The sequence below is a fragment of the Parambassis ranga genome, chromosome 4 (genome assembly GCF_900634625.1).
Source record: "Parambassis ranga chromosome 4, fParRan2.1, whole genome shotgun sequence".
NCBI classification, from domain to species: Eukaryota; Metazoa; Chordata; class Actinopteri; family Ambassidae; genus Parambassis; species Parambassis ranga.
The window spans coordinates 4,078,869-4,106,430 of record NC_041025.1 but is presented as its reverse complement, the minus strand read 5'-3'; the positions used below and the strand labels follow the sequence as shown (position 1 = coordinate 4,106,430).

At 41.0% G+C, this 27,562-nt stretch overlaps 1 protein-coding gene across 1 annotated transcript in view; it reads right to left on the bottom strand.

The window, feature by feature from the left end:
• The window catches only part of naaladl2 (N-acetylated alpha-linked acidic dipeptidase like 2), a 282,516-nt gene that overhangs the window by 112,606 nt on the left and 142,348 nt on the right, over nucleotides 1–27,562 (bottom strand). The window contains exons 9-10 of the mRNA XM_028404275.1: nucleotides 26,553–26,740; nucleotides 25,847–25,975 (exon numbers count right to left, since the gene is read on the bottom strand). Coding sequence (XP_028260076.1) covers nucleotides 25,847–25,975; nucleotides 26,553–26,740 — 317 coding nt within the window. The remainder of the gene's footprint in view (nucleotides 1–25,846; nucleotides 25,976–26,552; nucleotides 26,741–27,562) is intronic.

Below are 27,562 nucleotides of genomic sequence, written 5' to 3'. Positions count from 1 at the left end.
CCACTGAAAAATGTAATATGTACTAAATTAAAAATTAAATAAGTATTGCACATGAACAGACTTCTGTAAAAAAATAAATAAATAAATAAAAAAATAAAAAAAACATTCTGCATTCCTCAGTGTAACAAACAAGCCATGATTGAGTAATTTCTGATCAACTGTCACATTATGAAAATTCTTTTTTTGGATAATATGCAAGCATTGATGTGCAGAGCAAATATTGTGTGTGTGTGTGTGTGTGTGTGTTTATTTATTTATTAAATACAATAAACAGGCAGAGTGGAAATTAGATCATTCTGTGAGATTAGTTTATGCACCAGAGAAAGACATCAGTCACACTTCATCAAGAGAACATAAACTGCAGAACACATATCACAGCCCAGTAAATACTGTGTGATTGACAGATGATCTGCAGCTCCACTGCCAAAGTGCACTGACTACCCAACATGGTCAGATTAACCTCCTGAACGGACCCTGGGCAAAAAAAACAAAAAAAAAATGTGTTGCTGGGCTCCTGTTGACCCCTACTATACATGACTTTATTAGTTTCACAAACCACCCGGAGCTCTGCTGCAGTAATTTCCTGATTACTCAACTGATAAAGAAATAATTGGCAACAATGTTGATAGATGATTTGTTGATTACAGTACTTCTGTGCAGGATTAATGGTCTTTTAATTAAATATACAAAAAATGGAAGCATTTTGATAACATTTGCTAATTAAGATTAAGTATGAAGAAAACACAGCTCAAAGTCTTAGATCACTGTTTCTGCACCACGCAGGACGAACAACAGCAGAATGGGGAAGAATATTTCTGCCTGTTACCATAGTTACATATATATTTTTTGTCTTTTAAGTGATCATGGTAATCTTCATAGACCTACATAACTTAGCATGGTGCTGCATTGATGTTGCATTGGCAACTTATACAACTTGTGAAGTAGCAGCTCTGCACACTGCTAATGTAAACCTGTTGATTTGCTTCTTTTTTGCTATTACATTGAAAGGGTGTATGGTAGGTACGGAAAGTATTCAGACCCCCTTAAATGTGTTATATTGCAGCCATTTGCTAAAATCATTTAAGTTTGACCTCATGATCCTCATGTGCTCTAACATGCACTGTGAGCTGTAAGTCTTATACAGACAGGTGTGTGTCTTTCCTAATCAAGTCCAATCAGTATCATCAAACACAGCTGGACTCAGATGAAGGTGTAGAACCATCAAGGATGATCAGGAGAAATGGACGCACCTGAGTTCAATAGATGAGAGTCAGAGCAAAGGCTCTGAATACTGAGGACCATGCCATATTTCACTTTTTCTTTTTTAATACATCTGCAAACATGTCAACAATTCTGTGTGTTTCTGTCAATATGAGGTGCAGTGTGTACATTAATGAAGAAAAAATGAACTATAATGATTTTAGCAAATTGCTGCAATATAAAGAGTGAAACATTTAAGAGGTTCGAAATACTTTCCGTACCCACTGTACCTGGCTGACATCAGCCAGTAATATCGTCAAACTGATATGTAGTTCTCGAGACCAGCCTCGAGACCAATTTTTGTGGGGGGGTCTGAATACTTTCTGTACCCACTGTATATCAGTCAAAACGCATCTGCAGAGTTGGTCTGTTTGTATGTCTGGATTCCTGTATGTGGATGCTGAGTCATATGGATTTTTTTTTGTTGTTTTTGTTTTTTTTTTTGAAGAATTCCAACTTTAATTTTAATATTTAATTTTAATATTTAATTTTTTATTTTATAATTTTATTTTGACTAAATTCACTCCCACAACAACTTGAACTAAAGTAGAGTACTGTCTTCAGTTCAACACATCTTCAACATCGGTACAACATCATCCTAGACCCACAGCACCCACAGGCCCTCTTCCTCATCTCTGGAGACTTTAACCACGCGTCTCCCTCATCTGTTCTGCCCACATTCACCCAGTATGTCACCTGCCCCACTAGAGACAATAGAACACTGGACTTGTTTTATGCCAACACCAAGGAGGCATATTCTGCATCCCCCCTCCCTCCCCTGGGAAGAGCTGACCATAACATAGTCCATCTGCAGACTGTGTACACTCCTGTTGTGCACAGACAACCGGCGGTCTCACGCAGAGTGAAGAGATGGACCGAGCAGAGTGAGGCTGCTCTCATGGACTGCTTCAACACCACTGTGTGGACAGAGCTTTATGACCCACATGGGGAGGACATCAACACAATAACGGACTGCATAACGGACTATAATAACTTCTGTGTTGAGAACACTGTTCCTTCCAAGAAGGTACGGTGTTTCTCCAACAACAAGCCGTGGATTAACCCTGACATTAAAGCTCTCCTGAAGGAGAAGAAGAGAGCTTTCAGGTCAGGGAGCAAGGATGAGCTGAGGGCTGCACAGAGGGAGCTGAGGAGGAAGATCAGAGAGGGAAAAGCCAGCTACAGGAAGAAGATGGAGGAGCAGCTGCAGCAGCAGAACGTCAGCGGGGTGTGGAGAAGCCTGAAAACCATCTCTGGCTACAACACACCCCACTCACAGGCTGAGGGGGATCAGAAGTGGGTCAATGACCTAAACCTACACTTCAATAGGTTTGATGTAGCACCCACTCCTCCCCCCTTGCAGTCGCACCTCCACTCTCTGACTCCCGGCCTTTGTTCCTCTCCCACAGCCCCCCACACTCTTAGCTTATCACAACATCAAACCACTTCACACCCACACAGAGACACTCATCCCCCACCCCTGTCCTTCACAGCAGCCCAGGTGAGAACAGAACTCAGGAAAACCAAGACAAGGAAGGCAGCTGGACCAGATGCCATTAGCTCCAGGCTCCTTAAGTCCTGCGCAGACCAGCTGTGTGGAGTTATGGAGCACGTCTTCAATCTGAGCCTCAAGCTGGGGGTGGTACCACAGCTCTGGAAGACCTCCTGTGTGGTACCAGTGCCTAAAACACCGCACCCCAAAGACCTCAGCAGCTACAGACCAGTGGCTCTGACATCCCACCTCATGAAGACACTGGAGAGACTGGTCCTGAGACACCTCCGCTCCACAGTGGGCCCCTCCATGGATCCACTGCAGTTCGCCTACAGGCCTAATGTTGGAGTGGAAGATGCTGTCACCTTCCTGCTACACCGAGCTCTTTCTCACCTGGAGAAGCCCGGCAGCACTGTGAGAATCACCTTCTTTGATTTTTCCAGTGCTTTCAACACCATCCAGCCGGCGATCCTGAAGGACAAACTGGAGCAGACAGGGGTGGACCACCTGCTGTCAGAGTGGATCAGGGACTACCTCACAAACCGACCACAGTTTGTGAGAGCCCAGAACTGTGTGTCTGACCTGCTCACCTGTAACACGGGTGCCCCTCAGGGGACCGTCCTGGCCCCCTTTCTCTTCACCCTCTACACGTCGGACTTCAGACACAACACTGACGGCTGTGTGCTGCAGAAGTTCTCTGATGACACTGCGATTGTTGGTCTCATCAGAGATGACGATGACGCGGAGTACAGAGGACTGACGCAGAACTTTGTGGACTGGTGTCAGCGAAACCACCTCCTGATCAATGCAGGGAAAACCAAGGAGATGGTGGTGGACTTTCGCAGACGACACTCAGCCCCCCCCTTACCGGTGAACATCCAGGGAATGGACATTGAGCAGGTGGACTCTTACAAGTACCTGGGTGTTCACCTCAACAACAAACTTGACTGGACTCACAACACAGACGCACTGTACAGGAAGGGCCAGAGCAGGCTCTACCTTCTGAGGAGACTGCGGTCTTTTGGAGTGAAAGGGGCACTCCTGAAGACCTTTTATGACTCTGTGGTGGCATCAGTCATCATGTATGGTGTGGTCTGCTGGAACAGCAGCATCACTGAGAGGGAGAGGAAGAAGCTGGACAGAGTCATCAGGAGGTCCAGCTCTGTCCTGGGCTGCTCTCTGGACTCAGTGCAGGAGGTGGGTGACAGGAGGGTCCTGGCAAAACTAACATCCATGCTGGACAATGAGTCCCACCCCCTGCAGGACACCCTGTCAGCCCTGCAGAGCAGCTTCAGTGGCAGACTGCTCCACCCTCGGTGTGTGAAGGAGAGATACAGAAGGTCTTTCCTTCCTGCTGCTGTCAGACTGTATAATAAACACTTCTGATAGGTGCTATACTCAATACAATAAATTATCTATTTAGTTTTTGATGCACTATGTACAGTTTATAAACCATTTCTACCTCCACTCACCTGTGCAATAACTGTTAAATATGTAAACTGTTTATAATGTATATATCTTTTATTGGTAGCCTATTTTATAATGTATATATCTTTTTCCTAACTTATCCCTTGCTGTCTGTATGCCGTTGCAAAAATGCAATTTCCCCATTGTGGGACTAATAAAGGTTTCTTAATCTTAATCTTAATCTTTAATTAGACCACTGACTCTTTAGTAGTTTTTGCAGGCTTAAATGCTAGTTGGATCTTCCAACAGGTAACATGTATCAATTCCAACCACATTATTCATAATCCCCTCACTTGAATAATAAACGAACACACGAAACAAGGAAAACATCTCCCATAGGTGTCGAGTTTGTAGGTATTTTTTTGTCCTAACTTGACCAGAGGATGGGACCAGGCTTCACTGACAACGGTTAAACATATCATTGAAAGCAGGAAGCTGGGGCAGATATGTGTTGCAAAAAGTTTGTTTTACATGAATTTACAGATTATGTGCTGTCATTACAACGACGTCTCAGAGTCTTAGCTGCAGCTAGGTCTCAACCTGCTGTGATATCATTATTTTATACTGAGTGAGATACCATCAGCTGCAGCTTGGAATGACTGAGTGAAACTGTGCGGGCTAAAATGAGCACAAGAGACATAAAAGGATTTGATCTGGAATAAAATATGGTTACATTTTATATGCATCATATTATGTAATGTTGACTTGTCAAACTGTGTCCTCCCAGCAGGTTTTTTAGTAATTTCAGATAACCTTATTATGTCGCAAGTCGCCAGATTTATGAGTCAAATCTTACTCAAGTCAGAATGCCTCAAGTTCAAACTGGTACTGCTCAGCAGCAAATCATGTGAGACAAACACAGCATAACTTCCCTGCAGCCGTGGAAACAACAAAATCCAGCAGTATGTACAATATACTGCAATCCAATTCAATAGTCCTGCAATCAGGGCTGCTTTTCTGTCAGTGTGTTTAGAATGTTCGTCAGCTCAAGAGGCGGTAATTGAACATTTTTAGGTCATCGGTTTGGATTTCATAAGACTCTGAATTATGGTGGATTTGTACAGACTGAACTCTCTGCTCAGTACGAGTGACTGCAGCCTGTCTATTTGTTGGTTGTGCAATTCACTGGAACGCTGCTGTTCAACCAAGATATTGAGTGAACTTCACATGAACTCCATTTGCATGAACTGCCTGATTAGAAAAGACACTAGCACCGCTGAACAATCCAATTTGTGAGCAAGTATGCTATCAGGCAAGCATGAACTGCCCGTGTTTCTATGACTGAACAACATACTGTGGTTTTAGTTCCTGCATCACTGTGTAGGGAAATCTTAAGGTGATAGACAACATTTCAAAAGCTGGTCTGAGTTATGGTTTTTGTGCCCATGTTCACAGACCGTGCAGGTTTGGCTTAAATGGTTAACCTGCCCTGGAAAAACGAGACTTTAGTACAATGTTATGAAATCCAACGGGGTGTGGGATTAGCCAATTACAGCATTGGCAAATTACACTGACATCGACATTCAATTATGAATTGTGGACATTAATTATAGACCACAATTTGAGGAGGTACTGAGTGATTCTGGGCCGTTGCCATCAGTGCTACTACACAATTGAACTACACAGTGTGTAGAGTTGTTTTAGGACATTCTGGTTTCCCTGTTAGCTACATATCTACATTTTCTACAATGTGTTTCCTTGCTGTGCACCACTATGCACTATTATACAGGAAGATACAAAACGTTAATGAAACCTAAAAACCAGCAGATTTTTTTGTAAGTTCAGAAAATGGACAGAGAGAAATGTTAGATTTTGCCATTAAGTATTCATTAAAAAAATGATCCAATATTACATATCTGAGTGATAAAAGTATGTGAACCTCTAGGATTAGCAGTTACCGGTAATTTTAGGGGCCAGATTAGAGTTCATCTCTTCACAGGTGTTTATTAATCAGTTGGATGATAATCAGCTGTCAGTTTAAGCCCAATTTTATTTAAATACGGAGCTACAAAATGTCTGATCAGGCAGGATAGGGTTACAAAATCATCTTTAAAGTGTATGCACTACACAGATCCACAGAAAGGTGCGTACAAATTAAGAGTGTTGACTAACATTGATTAGTCCGAAAACAAGACCTGTAGCAGTTTATGAGATCACAAAGAAACCCAAGGTAAACCTGCCACATGGTTAATGTTCATGAATTTACAATCAGGAGAGGAAGAGCTGCGCAGAGGAAATCACTGCTCTCCAAAAACCACACTGCTGTCTGTATGCAGTTTGCTAAAAGTCACACGGACAAACCAGAGTACTGCTGCAAAATCATTTTGTGGATAGATGAGGCAAAAAATTGTGGTGGTGTGGTGGTGGTAGTATCATGGTTTGGGCCTGTTTTGCTGCATCTGAGCCAGGACAACTTGCTAGCATTGATGGGACAATGAATTCTGACTAATTCTTACACCGGGCAATTCTAAACGCAAATATCAGGACATCCGATCTCTCCGCCTGTAAAGGCATTGTTAAACGAGAACTGAGCTGATGTCTTCAAATTCTTGTCTTCAAAGTCCTGACCTTAACCCAACTGAAACGTACCAGGTAGTTTCAGGTGCAGCATTAGCATTTGAAAACGTACAACTCTAACCTCGTATAAAAGAATAAAGATACGTTTTTCATATGAAAGAATCTAGCTTTAGCCTCTTAGCCTTCCTTTTATCAGATTTTAAAAATACTGCAGCTTTTGTGAGCATTTCAAGTATCCATAGGTCATGGCATTTACTCAACACTTTCAAAGGTCTGTGAAGCCTTTGAATTCTAGCAATAAAGATGGCCGAAAGAAGAAAAATGCCTCAACTTGAGTAAAATTGGAAAATATACATCAATCCAACCAGGGAGAGAGAGGATTTTAAGTCAGGCCGTGTACCTGTACTTTGCTTTTCTCTCTTACAACCAGTCACAGAGCATTAAAAGAGTGTCACAGAAACAGAGGGAGTCAGAATGAGAGGGCAGTCCTTTAGAAATCAAATAAAGAGAGAGAAAGAGAGAGAGAGAGAGAGAGAGAGGGAGGATGCATTGGGAGGGCAGACAGAATAAGCAAGAGGACAGGGAGGGAAGGAGTCAGAGCCAGAGAGCAGACAGAATGGGTAATTTCAGCCTGTGGTGCCACACCAGGAATCAATATTTAATTTCTTTGTCTACTATGATAAGGAGAGAGTGAAATCATTTAGAGATCTCAGCTTACCACTCAATACTACTCCATCAACAAAGTGTTATGTAGAATGCTATAGCTTGAAATGAGTTGATATCAAGGATATTGTTTTTGTTCTTGAATGAAGCTATGTTAGCATTTAGTTTTACAAATATGAAGCCTGCAGGTTGAGACTGCAAAAAAATACATCATACTGACTTCTGAGAAGTTTTTACTCTCAGAAAATGTTCACAAATAGACAGAGAGCAAATCAGACACACTGGCAAGAAGGAGCACAGGACTAATCAAGGCAAACAGGACGCAGGTGAAACCAATCGACAGAGGACAAGAGGAAAAGAAAGAGGGAAATAAACAAACCATGGTGTGAAACGAAATAGAACTACCAATATAAAACAGACAATAGTTACATTATCATTATGACATCAGCTTAAATTGTGAACGGAATTACATGATGAAGTGGATTAGGCCTCAAAGAACCATCCAGACAAAGATGGAAAAGTCTGAATGTTGCTGTCAAGTGTTTGTGTCGTAGTGTTGTCATAGAAACGCACTCAGTAATGGCACTGTTTCTGATGAAATTCTCAGATGATGCATTTCTCAATGCACTGCAGGCGCTTTACTGCCTGAAGAGAGTGCTATGATGAAAGGAAGATTAAAGAATAAAGTGTAGAGCCATAAACAAGTACATCAACAAGTCCATCCATCATATTTTGATCATTTCTAGACTTATGTATCAATCAGTTCTGACATTTATACATTTGTGTTTTTTCACATTGCTTAATTTATGCATCCTATGCTAATCAGCTAATGGCTTTGATTAAAATCAAATCTGTAGAGCTATGCGGATCTTAAAGGAAGTCCTTAACTGGCTTGTTTTAAAAAAGAATTTGACATTGATTGTAGTAATTGAAACAAAGTAATCCTGTTTATTTATTGGTTTGTATGTTTGTTTTTGTTTGTTTATTTGTACTTTTTGTCCTTCATGCTATGTGGATAATTGCTAACAGTGTTGTAGTGATCATACAAAGGCCACTAAAGTTCACATAAAGAGGCTGGAAGGGGTTTGGTGGTGGCATTAACCCTGCAGCAAACTTTCACCCAGGAGCCTGGGGTTCATGTCCCCCCCTGACACCACTGCTTTATTTTAGTGATGTATGTACCACAGTGACAAGTCCTGCCCCCCAAGCAACAAGATATTACATACTGCCGGCAGATACGTACTCAGTGGTTGTTTCCAAAGACTGGAATATCAACCGTACATAAGGTTTTATTACTGATGACAGGTTGCAAGTATTAGTCCAACCGGATAAGATGGCTTAGACCGAGGCCACTTTGTAGGTTTCAATATGGCTCCTATGTCCAAATCAGTGGGTGACATCCTCACTCATTACCCTATCCCTAAGATTCCATGTTATAGCAACATCCCTCATATTGTTAACATTTTCCAATTATGACCTCAGTGAGTCCCTCCTCCCAATTTTATAAAAATACAAACACATAACTCCAAAATTTTGTTCAGTCACTGTACATCAGTATTGTGACAGTGGCAGAGAATTGTGCTGTACCATAATCAGAATGCAATATGTGTGTAAAAATAATACTAATCCTGTTCCACACAGTGGTCATATATATACATATATATATATATATACATATATATATATATATATATATATATACATATATATATATATATATATATACATATATATATATATATATATATATATATATATATATATATATATATATATACATATATATATATACACTCAACAAAAATATAAACGCAACACTTTTGTTTTTGCTCCCATGTTTCATGAGATGGACTTGAAGATCTAAACTTCATTCCAGATACACAATATTACCATTCCTCTCAAACATTGTTCACAAATCTGTCTAAATGTGTGATAGTGAGCACTTCTGCTTTGCTGAGATAATCCATCCCACCTCACAGGTGTGCCACATCAAGATGCTGATCTGACATCATGATTAGTGCACAGGTGTACCTCAAACTGCCCACAATAAAAGGCCACCCTGAAATGTGCAGTTTTGTCTCACAGCAAAATGCCACAGATGCCACAAGCATTGAGGGAGCGTGCAATTGGCATGCTGACAGCAGGAATGTCAACCAGATCTGTTGCTCGTGCATTGAATGTTCATTTCTCCACCATAAGCCGTCTCCAAAGGCATTTCAGAGAATATGGCAGTACATCCAACCGGCCTCACAACCGCAGACCACGAGTAACCACACCAGCCCAGGACCTCCACATCCAGCAGGTTCACCTCCGAGATCATCTGAGACCAGCCACTCAGACAGCTGCTGAAACAATTGGTTTGCATAACCAAACAATTTCTGCACAAACTGTCAGAAACCGTCTCAGGGAAGCTCAACTGCATGCTCGTCGTCCTCATCGGGGTCTTAACCTGACTCCAGATCGTCGCCGTAACAGACTTGAGTGGGCAAATGCTCACATTTGATGGCGTCTAGCACGTTGGAGAGGTGTTCTCTTCACGGATGAATCTCGGTTTACATTGTTCAGGGCAGATGGCAGACAGCGTGTGTGGCGTCGTGTGGGTGAGCGCTTTGCTGATGTCAATGTTGTGGATCGAGTGGCCCATGGTGGTGGTGGGGTCATGGTATGGGCAGGCATCTGTTATGGACGAAGAACACAAGAGCATTTTATTGATGGCATTTTGAATGCACAGAGATACCATGATGAGATCCTGAGGCCCATTGTTGTGCCATACATCCATGAACATCACCTCATGTTTCAGCAAGATGCACGGCCCCATGTTGCAAGGATCTGTACACAATTCTTGGAAGCTGAAAATGTCCCAGTTCTTGCATGGCCAGCATACTCGCCGGACATGTCACCCATTGAACATGTTTGGGATGTGCTTGACCGGCGTATACGACAGCGTGCACCAGTTCCCACTAATATCCAGCAACTTCGCACAGCCATTGAAGAGGAGTGGACCAACATTCCACAGGCCACAATAGACAATCTGATAAACTCTATGCGAAGAAGATGTGTTGCACTGCATGAGGCAAATGGTGGTCACACCAGATACTGACTGGTTCTGAGTCCCCAGACCGCCAATAAAGCAGAAACAAAATGCACATTTCAGGGTGGCCTTTTATTGTGGGCAGTTTAAGGTACACCTGTGCACTAATCATGATGTCAGATCAGCATCTTGATGTGGCACACCTGTGAGGTGGGATGGATTATCTCAGCAAAGCAGAAGTGCTCACTATCACACATTTAGACAGATTTGTGAACAATGTTTGAGAGGAATGGTAATATTGTGTATCTGGAATGAAGTTTAGATCTTCAAGTCCATCTCATGAAACATGGGAGCAAAAACAAAAGTGTTGCGTTTATATTTTTGTTGAGTGTATATAAAAGCATCACAAGCCTTTCATAAACTAGGGACTAATACAGCGGACAGATGAGAAAGGGGCACAAACAATAGATCTGAATAGTCCAAAAACTGGTCTCTGACCCAAAGGGGAAATTCAACAGATGTGTGCAGATTTAAAAAAAAAGTAATAATAACAACAATATGACTATTGTCTACTATAAAAGGAAATTATGAAGTAGTATAAACCAATTAGTCAGAACATTTTAAACACTGACAGGTGAAGAGAATAACATTATCTGGTTACCATGGCGCCTGTCAGTGTGTGGGTGTACGAGACTGTAAATGAACATTGTGTACTCAAAGCTGATGTTAGAAGCATAAAAGTAGACAGCAGAAAGGTCTGTGCGACTTTGATCAGGGCAAGTAGACGCGTTAAAAAGCTCATTTACACCAATCAAATCACTTCTCACTGTTGGCAAACTTAAAACACACCCATCAGTACAAAGGCGCTGCTACGTTATACTAACAGGGAAACACACTGTCGTAGCAGATAAGGGAAGAAGAAAATATGACTGTAGTGTGCTGTTACTGTTACAAGGTCGCGATCCTGCCGTTTATTAGTTTATGCTCATCCTATATCATTATACAATAAACACATACATTTCATTGTATGGAAGCCTTTAAAACACAAAATAGTCCACTATGTGGCTAATAATGAAAAAAAAATGTACTAATCACCAACAACCACACAAAGTATTTTTTGACAACATACACATACCAACACAGAGATATTTACACTCAGCTATTTACAGCTAGGTAGCAGCAGCAAAGACAAGCAAAAGCATGCTTGCTCAAAGTAATTAAATCTATCAGTTTTCTTGCTCGCCAGAGTCTAGCTTTATGTGGCCATGGTAACCTTTTTCAGCTAATTTAAGACAAAGCTGAGGATGATGATGTGCTGAAGCGATGGCTCAGTAAGCCTACAAACCACTACACAAGTCCAGAAATTCAGAATGAAGTTTGTAATTGTAATATAGCCAGTACAATTGTTAGGACCATTTCAAGCACTGTACATGAGCTGGCCATGTTGTAGTACTCCATCATTATGGATGGAGTCTAAGGCTACGTTCAGACTGCAGGCTAAAGTGACCCAAATCCGATTTATTTGCCCATACGTGACCTGATATTTTCATGACAGTCTGAACAGCTCAATTCTGATTTTTTTATATCCGACCGAGGCCACTTTCATATGTGGTCCTAAATCAGATATGTATCAGATTTTTTGCAATGCAACCTCAGTCTGAACAGCTATGCGGCGTATATCCAACTTTTGCGTCAGTGAAAGGCGACGGATGTCACAATTCTGTGACACAGGAGCGGGCAGACAAGCGGTGTTGTTAGCAACAAACGCCTGTTGCCAGGAAGTAGAGCCCAACTCCAACGCGCTTGCTCACAGATAAGGGAGATGTCGACTCTCTTGCCGTGAAAGTGACACAGAAAGGTGCTCGCTGATGAATTCAAAGGTTCTCGTCATTCTGAAATTATGAATGAAGTCAGTGTCGCTAAAAGCAGTAACATCACTATCCCACCACTCCGCACCCACACACATCTCTGTACAGACCTTGCAGCGACTGCTCTCTTCCTTCTCGGCGTTCTTCTTAATAATATTTGGTTGTAATTATGTTGGCTACGATCGGACATTACCTTAAACAAAGCAACACAATTTTGTGTGACTCATTGTGTGACGTTGTGTCCTCTTCTGTGCATGTGGGTCACTTCAGGGCCGCAGTCTGTTCACACAGGAGAGTGGTAGCAGTCACATATTATTTTGTAAACACCAAAAAATCGGATTTTGCCAAAAAATCCGAATTGGGCATTAAGACCTGCAGTCTGAACGTAGCCTAAGACATCTCAGGGTCTGAGAAGGAGGCCATATGCCTCCATTACATAGACAGGGGCCTTCTACCATGCGCTTGGCACACTCTACCAATGAACAATGAATCTATCCAGATGTCCCATATCCACAGACCCCCAAAATACCACACAGGAAGTACACCTGCATTCAGACCAACATCCACTGAAAAATAGAGTTCTTCAAACGATTAGATACTGTTCATGTGCAGTTGGAGCTTGGACCTGGACAGCTTCCATATTTCCAGTAAATTAGAAAAGGGTGCTTATTTTACTGAAAAGATGGAGGATGTTGTCAGTAGGTACCCAGAAATAAATCAACATTCACTGGAGGTACAGCTGGCAATGTTCAAAATGCAGTATCCCTGCAACACAGCTGCGAATCAGCAGAGACCCTCACAGCTATGTTGCCGGAAGTATGTGCTCTGTTCACACAACTAGAGGTATTGGTCAAGCTGCTTCTGTTTGTGCCATGCTCTTCAGCTGAAGCTGAAAGAAGCTTCAGTGCCTTAGGGAGGCTTAAAACATGGCTTCACTCTTCCATGAAACACAAACGTTTAAACAGTGTAGCTTTCTGCCACATTCACCAAGAGAAACTCGATCAGGTGGACATGAGGGAGGTTTGCCAGTCCTTTGTCTCTGAAAATGAGAGAGGAAGGCAGATTTTTGGAGGCTTGGTATAATCTGTTTCTAATCTAATTAATCGGATCCATTTTGTGTAGTCTCCATTGGGAATACAGTAAAGCAGAAATATTAATATTAATATATAATTTTTGTGGTGAAAATTGTGGCAGCACCAAAGTAAGTAATAGTAGTAGTAGTAGTAGTAGTAAGTAATATAAACCTATTTTGTTATAATAATCTGTTAGTGTAGTACCACCATTAGGTTCTTGTTTCATTGTGAATTTGTTTTTGTATGTAATGAGCTATTGTTGAATCTGTCTCTGTTATTGATTTAAGCATTTACTTCTGTAGACAAAATAAGTGTTGAACAACCTGTTAAAATCCACCAGAATGCAGGAAATAGCATTTACCTCATTAGACATTTTCTGAGGGAGAACCCCCGCAGCATTAGTACACTGTTTTTAGTTGTAAATGTATAAGTATCAGTGAGTATTTATATAGTAAATGTTGTTGAAAATTAATGAAATCATCCTCCCAGTTTAGTGTGGAAGAACCTGTCTGTCGTGACGTCATCACTCTTCATCAAAATTTACAAATGCTTGATGATTCTGTGAATCTGTAAAAAAAATAAATACCCTACTGATTTTTGCTAGAAATACCTAAGAGAAGTAGCATGTAAGCATTTAAAAAGTCAATTTACTTAAGATTAAAGTGTGAGTGTGAGATTTTCAAATTATATGTTGTCTACAACACAGTTGGGTCAAATTAACTTACTGGAAAATGTGTAAGCATCTTAGATTTTCTTCAAAAACATTTCTGCAATAATCCACTGAAATACATGCAAATGCTTGCAGCTTTGGGTTTTTTCTGAGGGAACCATTGTGACCACATTTTGTACAGCTGTGGCATTATGTGAATGTACAAGTTACACCAGCAAAGCTACCAATAATTGGGTTCCCTTGGAGATGTGGACAATCCATGATAAAGCACATGCAATTTTCCCACTCAAGAAAGGGGCCATTCTCTCTGAACAATTGATCAAATGATTGCTGAGTGGGTTAAAAGTCAACCTTTCAGAAGATTGCCCAGAGAGGCAGTGCACTTGCTAGGCATTGATTAATCCTCACTAACAGCAAATATATATATATATATTCTAAGGCTGTAGGTTTTACACAAACTGGGCCATAATCTGTCTATAATTAAATTAGCGATGATCTCCAGCCATGTGACTTCACCTGCTCGCTTACAAACAGCTGGAAAAAAGGGGCCAGGTACAAAACTGCTGCAGGACAAATGCATCACATCACAGCGGTTGACAAATGTCAGAGCCACAAGTAATGACAGTGCTCATTCGTCACCTAACACACATTTTCATATGCTACTTATGTTCTGTCGCTGTGATATGAAACTGTGATGGAAGGGGTCACATAAAAGCCTTCTGAGGCTGTGCAGCCTCTCTCCTCGTGATTATGCAGATTCATGGAGCCAGGCGCACTCACACAATGCCGTCCCTGACAATACAAGCACTATGGTAATTCAAACATATTGCCAACAGCGTACTATTTCAAATATTATGCCAAGTGTGCTGTCGAACCATCTTGGATGGCCATAAAGTCACAGACTCATTTCGGTGATTTATCTGTGGCTTCTCTTCCGCTGGCTTTATGGGAGAAAACGTATAAATTAGACATCTTCCAAAAATGTGCATGATGATGTTCATATTTACCATTTACAGTGTGACTGTCAAACAGGGACCATTGTCTTCTCATTTCTTCCTGTTTGAAAACCTGTCATGGTGTCATAATTCAATTAAAATATCAGCTGTCATTCTTCCAGCAGCCGCACACTCTGAGAGGACAATTTGTCACAGTGAATGCAAATTGTGTACAAAATCCAACATGCTGGAAACATGTAAAGGTATATTGCTTTTCAGATACAATGTGGAAATGATTTGAATTATGCATGGCTGTGTTTTCGGTGGAAAATATAACCTTTATGTGAGACTTGAAAATGTTTGTCCTACAGGTACGCAAGGTCACATTATTGAAATTGTACTGGTGATTTTGTATTATTGTTATTTTCAATGTAAAGATCTGTAGTTTGGGGAGCATGTCCACATATAGAAAAAAAAAATCAATGAATGGTAACTATTCACAGTAAAAAAAAATCAAAAACAAAAAAAATATGGATGAAGCGTCTGTGACCTCACCTGCTGGCTTACAAACCCCACCTGTCACTCAAACCGGCCATAGCCATAGTTATGTGTAATCTCTAGTCCAAATATAATTTAATGAGTTCTTTGTATCAGCATGTAAACATGTTTATTTCCACTGTAAAGCTGGACATTTTAACATGGGGCTGGATTGACACACTTTTTCCAGGTAGATTATATGAAAGGCCTGGTTGTACCATTTTGAAATGTCATACATTATACTATTAATTTTCACACCTTTTGTAGTACTGAGCCAGAAAGTCCTATATTTATAATATATTCAATTTAATACAGGAGATAAGCATGAATCACAAAATATGGACATAACATCAACATAGCTTAGATGGATACAAATAACAATTATATACAGTGTGTGCGTATATATATATATATATATATATATATATATATATATATATATATATATATATATATATATATATATATATATACGCTTATCTCCTGTAGTAAATTGAATTCACTGCTACTACTCCATGATCTATGCACAAATGTCAATTTTCGACTGAACCACCAAGTCACCTACAACAAGTACCATGTGCTTTACTTTCCTAATGGTCAGGATACATTGATTTCTTCCATAATTGCCCATTTACTTCATCGTAAGGGCATCATATAGGACACCCTTCCTCTTGTTCTTTACTGCCGGAGCACTTGACAGCATTCTCCCGTACGGTGCACCCTGTAGGGCATGTCATCGTGTTTCTTGCTCATTGAAAGGACACTCATTGTGGCATCATGTTTCCTCACATTGTGGGGGGTGTCCTAGAGGGCACAGGGAATGTATTTGTGTGTGTGTTTTTTTTTTTTTTTTTCATTTTATTAAAAGGGCACCTATTCCTGCATATCAGTGTGTTCCAGTTACACCAAAGGCATCTTTTTTCCAGTAGAATGGTGCCCATTACTGCCATACATCTTCTGCATTTAAAGGGCACATCATGTTTTGTTGCTCACGGGGGGTACTTACAGTGGACTGTTGTATTTTTCTTTTCCAGTCAAAGGACACTTTGATCCAGATTGCTACATATGTGTAGAGGCACCCTATAGGGCACTACATTCTGATGTAACCATGACCAAAACAGTCACTGGAAAACCTTGGTGTGTTTGCTCCACTGTGCAGGCACAGGTCCTTTGATTATGTTTACAGTGGAAGAACTGCGGAGGGCACTTCTTTTTTTTTTTTACACCTTTCAAGACGACAGGTTATACTACTGCTACTGTGTTTATATATCACTCTATTATAACTCCCCTACTGTATTTCTACAGCAGGTCTTAGTGTTAGGTAAATACAACCTCAGACAAATAACAAGTATTCCCCTACTGCTTCCATAGGATCTAATTAGTTGAGCTGCAGCAGGTGCTGCTGATCATCAGTCCTTGATGACTTGATCATCAGCAGGTGTACAGACCTCTATGAAAACAGACGGTTTGACAGTTTGCTGCTCTGCAGCATTCGGGTGTGTGTTAACAAAATGACAAGAAGGAAATACATAAACAATGGTGTTAGAGAAACAACTGTTGCTGCACATCAATCTGGAAAGACTCATAAAACCATTTTAAACTATTTGGAGTTCTACAGTGAGAAAGATTATTCACAAGAGGAAAACATTCAAGACAGCTGTTAATCTTCACAGGAGTGGACGTCCCAGCAAATTCACCCCAAGATCAGAGAAATACAAAAAAGTCCTGCACTCGAAACAGCACAATCATAGCTACAATTAGACAAAACTCAAACATGCATCTGACCCAGTATAAGTTAATAAAGAGAACAAAAACCAAAATGTTCACAGCAAACTTTTTTCATCGTTATTTTTTTGGAGTGGCAATAAGTTGTTCGTATAAATAAGGCCAAAAGAAAAATATGTGATTTTGGGGTGAACTGTGCCTTTAAGACCACACATTTTTTCTGCTGTACTATGAAGACACCAAGGTAAATATCTAATCAGTCTAGCCCACTACGATAAGATACAGCTACAAATTTTTAAATCAAATTTCCATTTCTACACTCTGCATGGCAAATGAGTAAAAGCCAGGAAGGAAAAAAAAAACAAAACAAAAAAAAAAAAAACACACTATGTGCATCACCGAACTATCAGCTTGCCAGATTCTATTCATGTAAATAAGCAGCAGACAGGTGGGTACAGGGGAGACAGTGTGCAACACAGACATGATTAAATCACACACCAAGGTATGTAAAGCAGATGATGTGAGAAGATACTGGATAATATGAACGTCAGCATGTGTGCAACTGGTCAATGTTGTCCTGACGATGGACTGTTTACAGGAGACACTTATGTGTCACTTATGGAGCAAATTCTGCTCATGCCTGATCAATGTTACCTCTTAGTGACCACTTTACATGTGCTCAATGGACTCTTAAAGAGTCCCATCAAAGAATCTGTTCATCACCAATATCTCAGGATGATGAATGTTTGCATCTCATCTTTGTTGGGTGCTTTCATAAACACTGAGTGGGGTTGAGGTCAGTTTACAGGAGGAAAGGCTCATTATCCTGCCCAAGTATGAACCATACAGGAGAGAGAAGTGCACACAAAACACTGTGTGTTTGGTTGTAGGATTCTGCTTGAGATGTGATTGTCTCATGGATTATTTGCTAAGAGCATTGCCACAAAATACGGCCTCAGGCTCTTTCTCTGTTACCACTAAAAAAGAATCTAAATATGACGCAAGTCCTATTCCTCTGCTGGTTAACAGAGAGGTGGTGCTACTTCTCTTTCTTATTATCCTGTCACTTCAGCTTGTAACTACAGTGGATGTGTGCACATGCTACTACACAACTGTAGTTGAGAAAATTTTGGTTCATTGGGGATAAAGGTTTCCTCAGTGTACCACTAGAGGGAACATGCTAACCACTACCATAGTTTGAGATAAAAGGTCCTGAAGGCAAGCTGTAGAATGTCATCCTTCCAACCTCCCTCTCATTTCAGGTGTCTTGTCCAAGCGGCAACCTTCGGGGCTCAAAGTGGAAGCCCATGCGGAAGTGTCAAAACTTGTAATTCACGCTGCAACAGCTGGGGGTTGGCTCCAAAAGCGAGTAATTTCCCATAGACTCCCATGTTAAAATGGCCGACTTCACAGCAGAAATTAACATGTTTACAGCCTGGTACAAAAAATCGCTGTGGTCTCAGATGATAGGTTCTCTTCTAGTGTCAATTGTAGGAGGGGTGAATTTTTTTACAATTCACTCGTTTCAATTGTATTCGGACTTAAAATTACGCCTAATTATGGCGTAAAAAAGGTTATGACAGACAGTTGACGTATCACAGTGTGAGTTTCCTGCTTCCACGATCGCCCGCCCCCTAAACCCCGCTCGTGCCCCCCCCTCTTTGTCCATATTCGGAGTTTTAGTCGACGTGACGCTGCCAACATGGCGGCGGTCATCAACGTCCCGGAACCTCCCACTGATACTCAAAACGGCTCTTCAGAAACAAACGGGTGACGTCACGGAAGCTCTGTCCATAGTTTTTACTGTCAATGGTCTTGTCATGCCCTCCTCATGTGTCTCCCCCTCCCGTTGATTGTCTGCCCCGCCCTAATGTGTTCCACCTGAGTGTATGATTCTCTTCCAATCCCTCGTGTATTTAATGTGTATGTTTCTCTGCACTCCCCACCAGATCATCTTTTGATTGTCAAAGTAAACGTTTTAAGGCAATTTTTAAGGTTATGTTCTTTTAGTATGAGTAATGTTATTACACACTCTTTTGTATTAAATGGCTGTTATAGTGCACGAGAGAAAGATGACTATTTTGTGATGTCATTTTTTATGTCTAGATGCAAGAGTGCCAAGAAAAATGTGGAGGCAGCTGTTGTGTGTTTTTTTATGGAGTCTTGATATGCTGCTGAGGAGATAAATCATTGGACCGTGTGTTTAACCTAATCACTTCAGTTACATATGATTCTTGATGATAAAGTTTAAGAGTTATGTGATGATGATGATGATTATTATTATTATTATTATTATTGTTATTGTTATTATTATTAGTATTATTAGTATTATTTTATTCAATCCAGGAGGCAATACATCACCGTTTCTCCACCAGAATCATGGCTACCACCCAACACATACACACACAAAAATAAAAATAAAAAATGTACTGGCACTATATTATTACATACAGGAGGGCGCCAGATTCGTGTATGCCAATTATTTTTGTTGCCTGAAAAGTCCCACTTCACCTTACATTTGTTAATACTGTACTATGGTATGATTCTCTCTCTTTGTTTGTGTCCCTACATACACCCCTTCTGCCTCTGCCATCACTCTGTGTGTAATCCATCAGTAAACAGCACTTCTTTTTTCAACACACCACTGTGATGTGCCTGTATGTGTTACGTTCTGGCCTTGTTTCCCCTCTTGTGAAGTGGTTTGGAGGCGCTGTTAGTCCTCTGAGACAGTACTACACAGGCTTCTTTTGGTCTTCTGATGGTGTTGTTGCTTTTTTTGTGTGACAGATGCTAAGTGCCATGGACTGCCCCCTTGGAAACTTTCAGTCTGGCCATAATTTGCTGCTGAGAAAGCCTCTATTCATTAGTATGACAGTGAACATTGAAACTTCTGGTGTGGACTCAGACTTTGGAATCCTAGTGTATATGAGGAGAATAGAGGAGTATGAGGTTATGCTGCAATGAAAATGGGACATGCAGCAGCATGCCCACACATACAGCTCAGAGGGGTTTAAATTAAACCACACAAACATCCTCTCTTCTCTGCGGCCATTTCTTTGAGAGAGCAGCAGATAAAGGATTTGCCACTCCCCCCTTTTTTCCGTCTAACAATGTGCTGTCCACTGGTGACCATTTGTTTTCAAATGGAGGTACCTGCTACGAGCCACCCACACTCCGACTGGAGACTAAACACACATACATCCCTGAAACAATACCCAATTAAAGCACAAGGTCCTCTCCATTTGTTTTGTATTATTCTAGCCACCTAAGCACCCCTAGCTTCTCTCTTTCCCTCCTTCTACGCTCTTTCTGTCCATCCTTCCTGTTGTAAATCCCCCACAAAAGGAGCATCTCGTTGCATTATAATTGGTTCCCAAGCACCCATTCCAAAACTATCAGTGCAGCAGCATCTCCGTTTGGAAGACAGGTGCTAGCAAAGTAAGATAAGTAGCAAGTATTACAGCCATTGTGCAAACATGATTAATGCTTAGACCTGTTTCTAAATATTGGGAAGTGGATGGGGTGTATACCTGAGGTAACCAGGCCTCACTTGAGATGATGAATAGAGCGATACAGTGGGAATACAGATGCAGCTAGCACCAAATGGACAATTAAATAGAAGGCAAAGGGGTAAAGAAGAAGAAGGCAGAAAAAAGAATTTTTGCAGGATTATTTGGTTATTTCTGCAGCACTATAATGATACTTCTGACTATAATGATGCTTCTGATCTGAAACTGAATATGACTGGTGATCTGTCCACGGTGTACCGTGCCTCTTGGCTGATGGCTGCCTTAGGCTCCAGGTGCCAGTGACCCTAGCACAGGACAAAGACAGTCTCTGTGTAGAGAATAATTTAAGTTTTTGTTTATATTGAGATATATTGGGCAGCAAATTTGCTGCAATATGAGAATTATAAATGCTGCACAGCCTTTAGCTTGACATCCCTATATTGGTCTTTGTGGGAGGAATTCTACATGCTGAAATGGTTAATGTTGGACAAATATACTGGATCTGTGTACCCTCAGCCTGCATTAATTATAGAATTTGATGTAGTATATGCTAGAGATGGGGGAACCATTATTGTTGGAAGTTTGTTAAAGTTTCATATGAGATCATTGACATGCACCACTGTATGTAAAGTAAAGTGGGTGTTAGAGAAGGACCTTTGGAGAGTATAAAAGTCAATATTTATTTTTGTGTATTCAGATTATGAACAGTGACTGACCTGGGTTTTGTTGTGTTGTGTTGAAACTCTATCACAGTTTTGCCTGCCCCCTGTGATTTGCTGCTTGACTCTTTGACTATGAAAAAAGACCGGTGCTGAGTCATCATTCTTCTTCATCTTTCTCTCACCACCCCTGAAGTCTGACTTTCTGTGTTCTCAGTGACCATGGCAAAAAGCCAAGCCCATGATTTTCTGCCTTAAAAAGGAGCAACTTTTACAGTTTGGGGTGTACTTGACAGCTTTATTTACAGATTATGTGAATCTGTACTTCTTCTTTTGGCTGTTCACGTCAGAGGTCGCCACAGCGAATCATCTTCTTCTGCCTAAGTCTATATCAATATCTTCTTCTCTCACACCAACTAACTTCATGTTCTCTTTTAGCACATACACACAGTACATCTCCTTTGGCCTATCTCTTGATCTCTTGCCCGGCAGCTCCAGTTCCATCCTTCTACAAATATAACCACTATCCCCTCTCCATCATATTTACAGGTTCCGCAGGTGCACAAACTGAAATGGGCATTGAGGAGCCATATGTAGGCAACTAAACTCGGCATGATTTAAATTGAAAAAGTGTCGAGTTGAGTGAAAAAACCTTGGTTGTAAAGACAAAGCCAATCAGACCGACACGTCTTGTGTACAAGCTGCAGAAGCAGTCCCCTGGCTCTTTATAACTGAAAAGAACGACTGGTAGAAGCAGACTGAAGTTTTTCATGAAACCTGACAGAATGAATGAATTTGATAGAGAAAGCAGAACAAAATATGTGCACACGCTGTTGAGTTCTTTAAAGATATTTTATTAAAGAAACTTCAAAAGTAGAAGTTCTTCTTTTCTGTCTCCTTTTAGTCTACTTCTCTTTATACAGCTCTGGCACACTGTAGCTTCATTACAGCTGAATGTGACAGGTAGACTGGGCCACTTCTGCTAATTACTTTATGCTAGAACAGGCGAGTAAATGGACATTGCAGTCTACTATCTGTCCGCTTGTGACCTTCTAGGTACCAGACAGAAAGATGTGGAGGGGTGACTAACCCTAAGAGAAATACTGTATAGTGTAACCTGAAGAGACAAAGCGAGATGGGAGAGAGAGATTTTAATGAGGAAAATGAGAGGTTGAGGAGATGCAGGGCCTGCTGCTGATGAAAGAGGAGATTAAGATGTGATAGACGGAGAGAGAGAGAACTAGGTGGGGGGAGAGAGGATGTAGTGCTTAAGGGAGAAGGGAAAAAACACAAAAAAGGAGGAGGCGAGTGGTGGAGGCAGAGGAAAGAAAATGAGAGAGAGTGATGATGAGGTGTGTCTTTTTTCTAAAGTTTTTCTAAGTTTAAAGAGACGGTAAAAGTTAGGAGGAAGATGTCTGCAAGGGCTGATCATATCTGCAAAACACCCCCGGGTTGGAAGAAAGACGGTCTGAATCATAGAGCTGTGGTGCTTAATCAGGAGAATGGCCACAGCAGATTGTATGTGAGTGTGAAGTGTGGGATGTGGTGAGAGGAAATTAGTTTTATTTAGATCTTACTCAGACTGTTACCGTCCCCCTTTCACACACAATAGGTGCAACAATTTAAAGCATTGTGAGGACAATTGACTCATTTGCCATATTATACAATATTATATTATATGCAGTCATACCCCTGGCATGGAGATGATCCCGACGTCGCAGAGATTGCGGGCAAAAGAGGGGACGTCGTGCAGGCCTCAGAGTGAAATTGAACGAGGACCCATTCAAACTGCTGTTACCGAGTCTCTTTCTGGCCAACTCCAGATCTCTCACCAACAAGACGGATGAGATCAGAGCAGCAGGATTCAACACCCACTGCGCCGCCATGATCAGACATCCTGGACTCTGTAGTCAAGTCAGTATGCCCAACCAGGTCTACACAAACATACCAGGAGCATGTAAGGCACGGAAGTCCACGCACCTTGGACTCACAAACCACATCTCCCTCACTCCAGTTCCAGCCTACAGATCATAGATCCTCAGTGAGAAAACCAAAATTAAAACAGTGCAGGTTTTGACTGAGGAAGCCATCTCAATGCTGCAGGACTCTTTTGATAACACAGACTGCAGACTGTTTACATATGAGAGCAACCTACAGGCTTATACTGACTCTGGGCTAGGATACATTTTTGTTTCTGCAGAGAATGTCACAACTGTCAATACAACAAAGCTGTTCTCTAACCAGAAGCCATGGTTTAATAGCAGTGTAAGGGCTCTCGTTAGAAAGAGGGGCACAGCTTTTAGATCAGTAGACAGACAGGCATAAGACACAGCACGGGGGAAACTCCAGAAGGGAATCAGAGAAGCAAAACACAGGTATAAACAGTGCATAGAAAACCAGTTCAAAGACAACAACACGCAGCATGTGGAGAAGCATCAAGGCACTGACGGACTACAAAACCATCAGGACATTGCCAGATGAGGACTCCGCACTGCCTGATGTCCTGAATAGGTTCTTTGCCCGCTTTGACATGAACAGAGGAGAGGCTCCCCTAGAAACCTGCCTGCAAAGATGGTGCACCAAGTGACGACTGTGTTAAGGGCTTTAACATCTACAAAGCAGCTAGTCCTGATGGAGTACCAGAGTACTAAAACATTCACCAGTCAGCTGCATTAAAGACAGTTGTCCCTCACAAGCTTGTGAGTAAGCTGACCACCCTGGGCTTCAACTCCACCCTGAGCGTGTGGATCATAGACTTTCTCACAGATAGACCACAGCAGGTTAGAGTAGGAAAGCACACCTTCTCTACCCTCATCTTAAACACAGGTACTCCACAGGCGTGTTGAGCCCTCTGCTCTTCACCCTAATCACACATGACTGCAAACTCATCCACACCTCCAACTCCATAATTAAATATGCAGCTGATACTACAGTCATTGGCCAGATCTCCAACAGCGATGAAGCCGCCTACAGACTGGAAGTAGATCATCTACTTTAAGGACAGTGAGCTGGTCATTAACACCTCTAAGACCAAAGAAATTGGTGTTGATTTCAGGGCCATACCCACCATTGCTGAACTTCTACAGGAGCACAATAGAGTCCACTGCACAACCGTGTGGTATGCTAGCTGCGCTGCTGCAAAACTACAGCTAAACCAAGTATGGAGGTATGGAGCTTCCTAAACTGAACTCTAACTACACCATGAGACTTAGAAGGCAAGCAGACAGTATCAGCACTGACCTCTCACAGCCCGTTTGAACCGCTTCCATCATGAAAACGGTTCAGAGTAATAAAAACTAGGACAAAGACACAGAGACAGCTTCTACCCCAGAGCAGTGGTCTATCACACCACCCCTCACTGCACTCCTCAACCCCAGTGACAGGTGACAACACCTCACCTAACTGGCCTATTAATAATATAAAAATATAAAAAGTTATATTGTGAATGCCCATCTTAAAAGTTTTTTTTTTGTTGCTGCTATAAGACTGCTATGGTCATTTACTATCTGGAAAATATCTTTAGTATTGATATATAGTTTCAATTTCAAGCTGTTTTAAGCTTGCAACTTCAAACTTTCTTGTCTTTGCAATTTATATTAAAAAACTGTGTGTTAATCTTTAACTCAACTTTAAGAGAAAAGCCTTGCAGAATTTCATTGTACCTGGTGTGTAATGACAATAAAGATCATTCTTCATTATATTGTATAAAATGTTCTGACCTTTGACTTTGCTTATCGGACAAAAACAATATAACAAAGTGAATCATTTTAAACATACGACTGTTATTTTTGACCCAAGCATATTAAAAATAGGAAATGTAATGCAAACAAAATTACAAATTTCAAAAGCTAAATTCAGAAAAAAAAACTGCATTGAAAGCACTCACAGCATTGTATAAATATCCTCTTGCATGTTAAACTGATAATGTACACAGCAGATATGGTTTGGCATCTGGCTGTGCTTATTAAACCTTAAGAAGTTGCCCTGGAGACAGGGGGACCCTGCTACCTCTGTTACTACCATGTTCGGAGGATGGATGGATGGCTATTCATTTATTCATTTTATCTGCGGAACAATGGTTGTTCAGAAGGTTGAAGCAAGGCAGCTGGACTTGTGAAGTTTTTTTTAAAGATGTTTCACTGCCCCTCCAAGCAGCTTCATTAGTTCTGTTTGGTGCTGAAACATGGTTTATATGGTGGAGGACCCCAGTGAGTGGGTCTGAGTGCAACTTACAAACAATAGCTTAAATGTCTCCATACTTATACAATGGTTGTTATGAGGTAGAACAAACCTCTATGTGCTGTAATGCTAGTACCTAAACACAGAAAAGCAAAGCAGTACTGGATCTTCTGGTGAGCTGTTGTGATGTAACCTGCCGTCAACAGTGAAAGTGCTATGGAGAGAATGTATCTATGTAAATAAAGAAACAGTATTATTTACCCTCTGTATGTCTGAGGTGAGCTGCAGCAGGGTTGGAGAAGCCGTGGCTCTGAGAGTCTCTGTCCCTCTAACCGGAGCGTTCAGACTGACATAGGCCACTGCACTGCTCTGTAGGACCACGCTGTTATCCTGGAGGGGACACAGGGATTATTACATTCATCATACTATCAGCACACTTGACATACCATCAAGTGCACAAAAACCCCTCAATCAAATACATTAGTTTGTACATGTTAATCTTACCTGAATTTCAAATAAGAATGCAAACTGCACCTCTATTATTGAAATACCTATATAACTTTATTGTAATGCTATAGGCAGGAGTTGTCATTCAAATATTAAATAAGGAATATATGTGAATTATAACGGCGCTCAACTGTTGTGACAGTACTTCTATACTGAGAGAACAAGGCAGGAACACCTACTGCTTTGATTGTCTGTCTTTCTTCCTTTGTGTAATTCTTAATTATGGCTATTTCCACTTTGCTTTAAATATACAAGTCTTAGTCATATCCATGCAAGCTATAGTCAGCACAGGCATCTGTGCTGCTGGCTGTTACCTTATTAACTGCCCATCTTCTTCTGATAAGATGAAAGCACTCTGTAGTACATTATAGTGTTGTATACAAGTGTGTCACATCATTTCATAAGGTGCGACTTTTGACACCTGAACTGACATTTTATAAAGTAGATGCTCTTATCTGACCTTTCCCCATTCGAATGACCCGATGTTCCCCAGGGCCGAGCCTCCCCACGAGCAAAACACAGTGGTACGATCTGGCACCCATCTGTTTTTGGTTTGCTCCGTCAGTGCCGCAATGAGTTGATTCATAATGGCTGAAGTCCCGCCTCCCTGGTCGCTGTCATGACGACTTCCAACCAGCACATAGCGATCTGAAAAAACACAAAGAGAAGAAGTTATTTTCTGCTCATCTGAGCACTGATTAACACTATAACATAGTATATTAATATTTATTAGTTTATGAAACTAAAAAGCTATTATAGAGAGATGGCAGTGTGTATAACAGGGAGGAGGTCGGTGTGTTGTGCATTGCTATGGATTTCAGTTCTAGTGCTGCTCAGAGGATGCCACAGAGGGGATTTGGATCTGATGAATTCAATGCATAGATTGTTGAAAAAAAAAAGAAAAGAAAAGTAAAAGTTCAAGTCGTACTTTTTCATTTTGACACACTGCAGATGTACCGGTACCACAGCAATGGGAATATGGAGTTTAAAGACTGTTCCTGAACAACTTGAGCAGAACAAAACAAAGATATTCTTTCAGCCTCACAAAAATCGAAGCTGCTACCAGCACAGGTTGTCAGAGGTTAAGACCAGAGTTTTTGAAAATGTATTTGCTGTATTCTGCAGTTATTTCAAATGTCATTATTTGATGCTGTTGACCACGACATCCTTATAAACTGCCTTGAGAACTTTTCTGGTGTTGACGCAGCTCTTGCTCAACTCTAGTGCTATTCTGAAAGAGCATTCTCAGTGGTAATGGTAAAGTTTGCTTGTTGCAAAAGCTGTAACAGAACTCTGGTCTACGCTGGTAAAACTAGCACGTCAGGTCAGGAGAGGGAGGAGAGGCTATGACTCATTTTTGTTATGTTATTAATAAGAAGTTTGTATTCTATTGTCTTCTTCATTTTTCATCTCATACCTCTGATAGTCTAACTCTTATAAGTAGGACTAATAACAGTTTCCCTCAGTGAT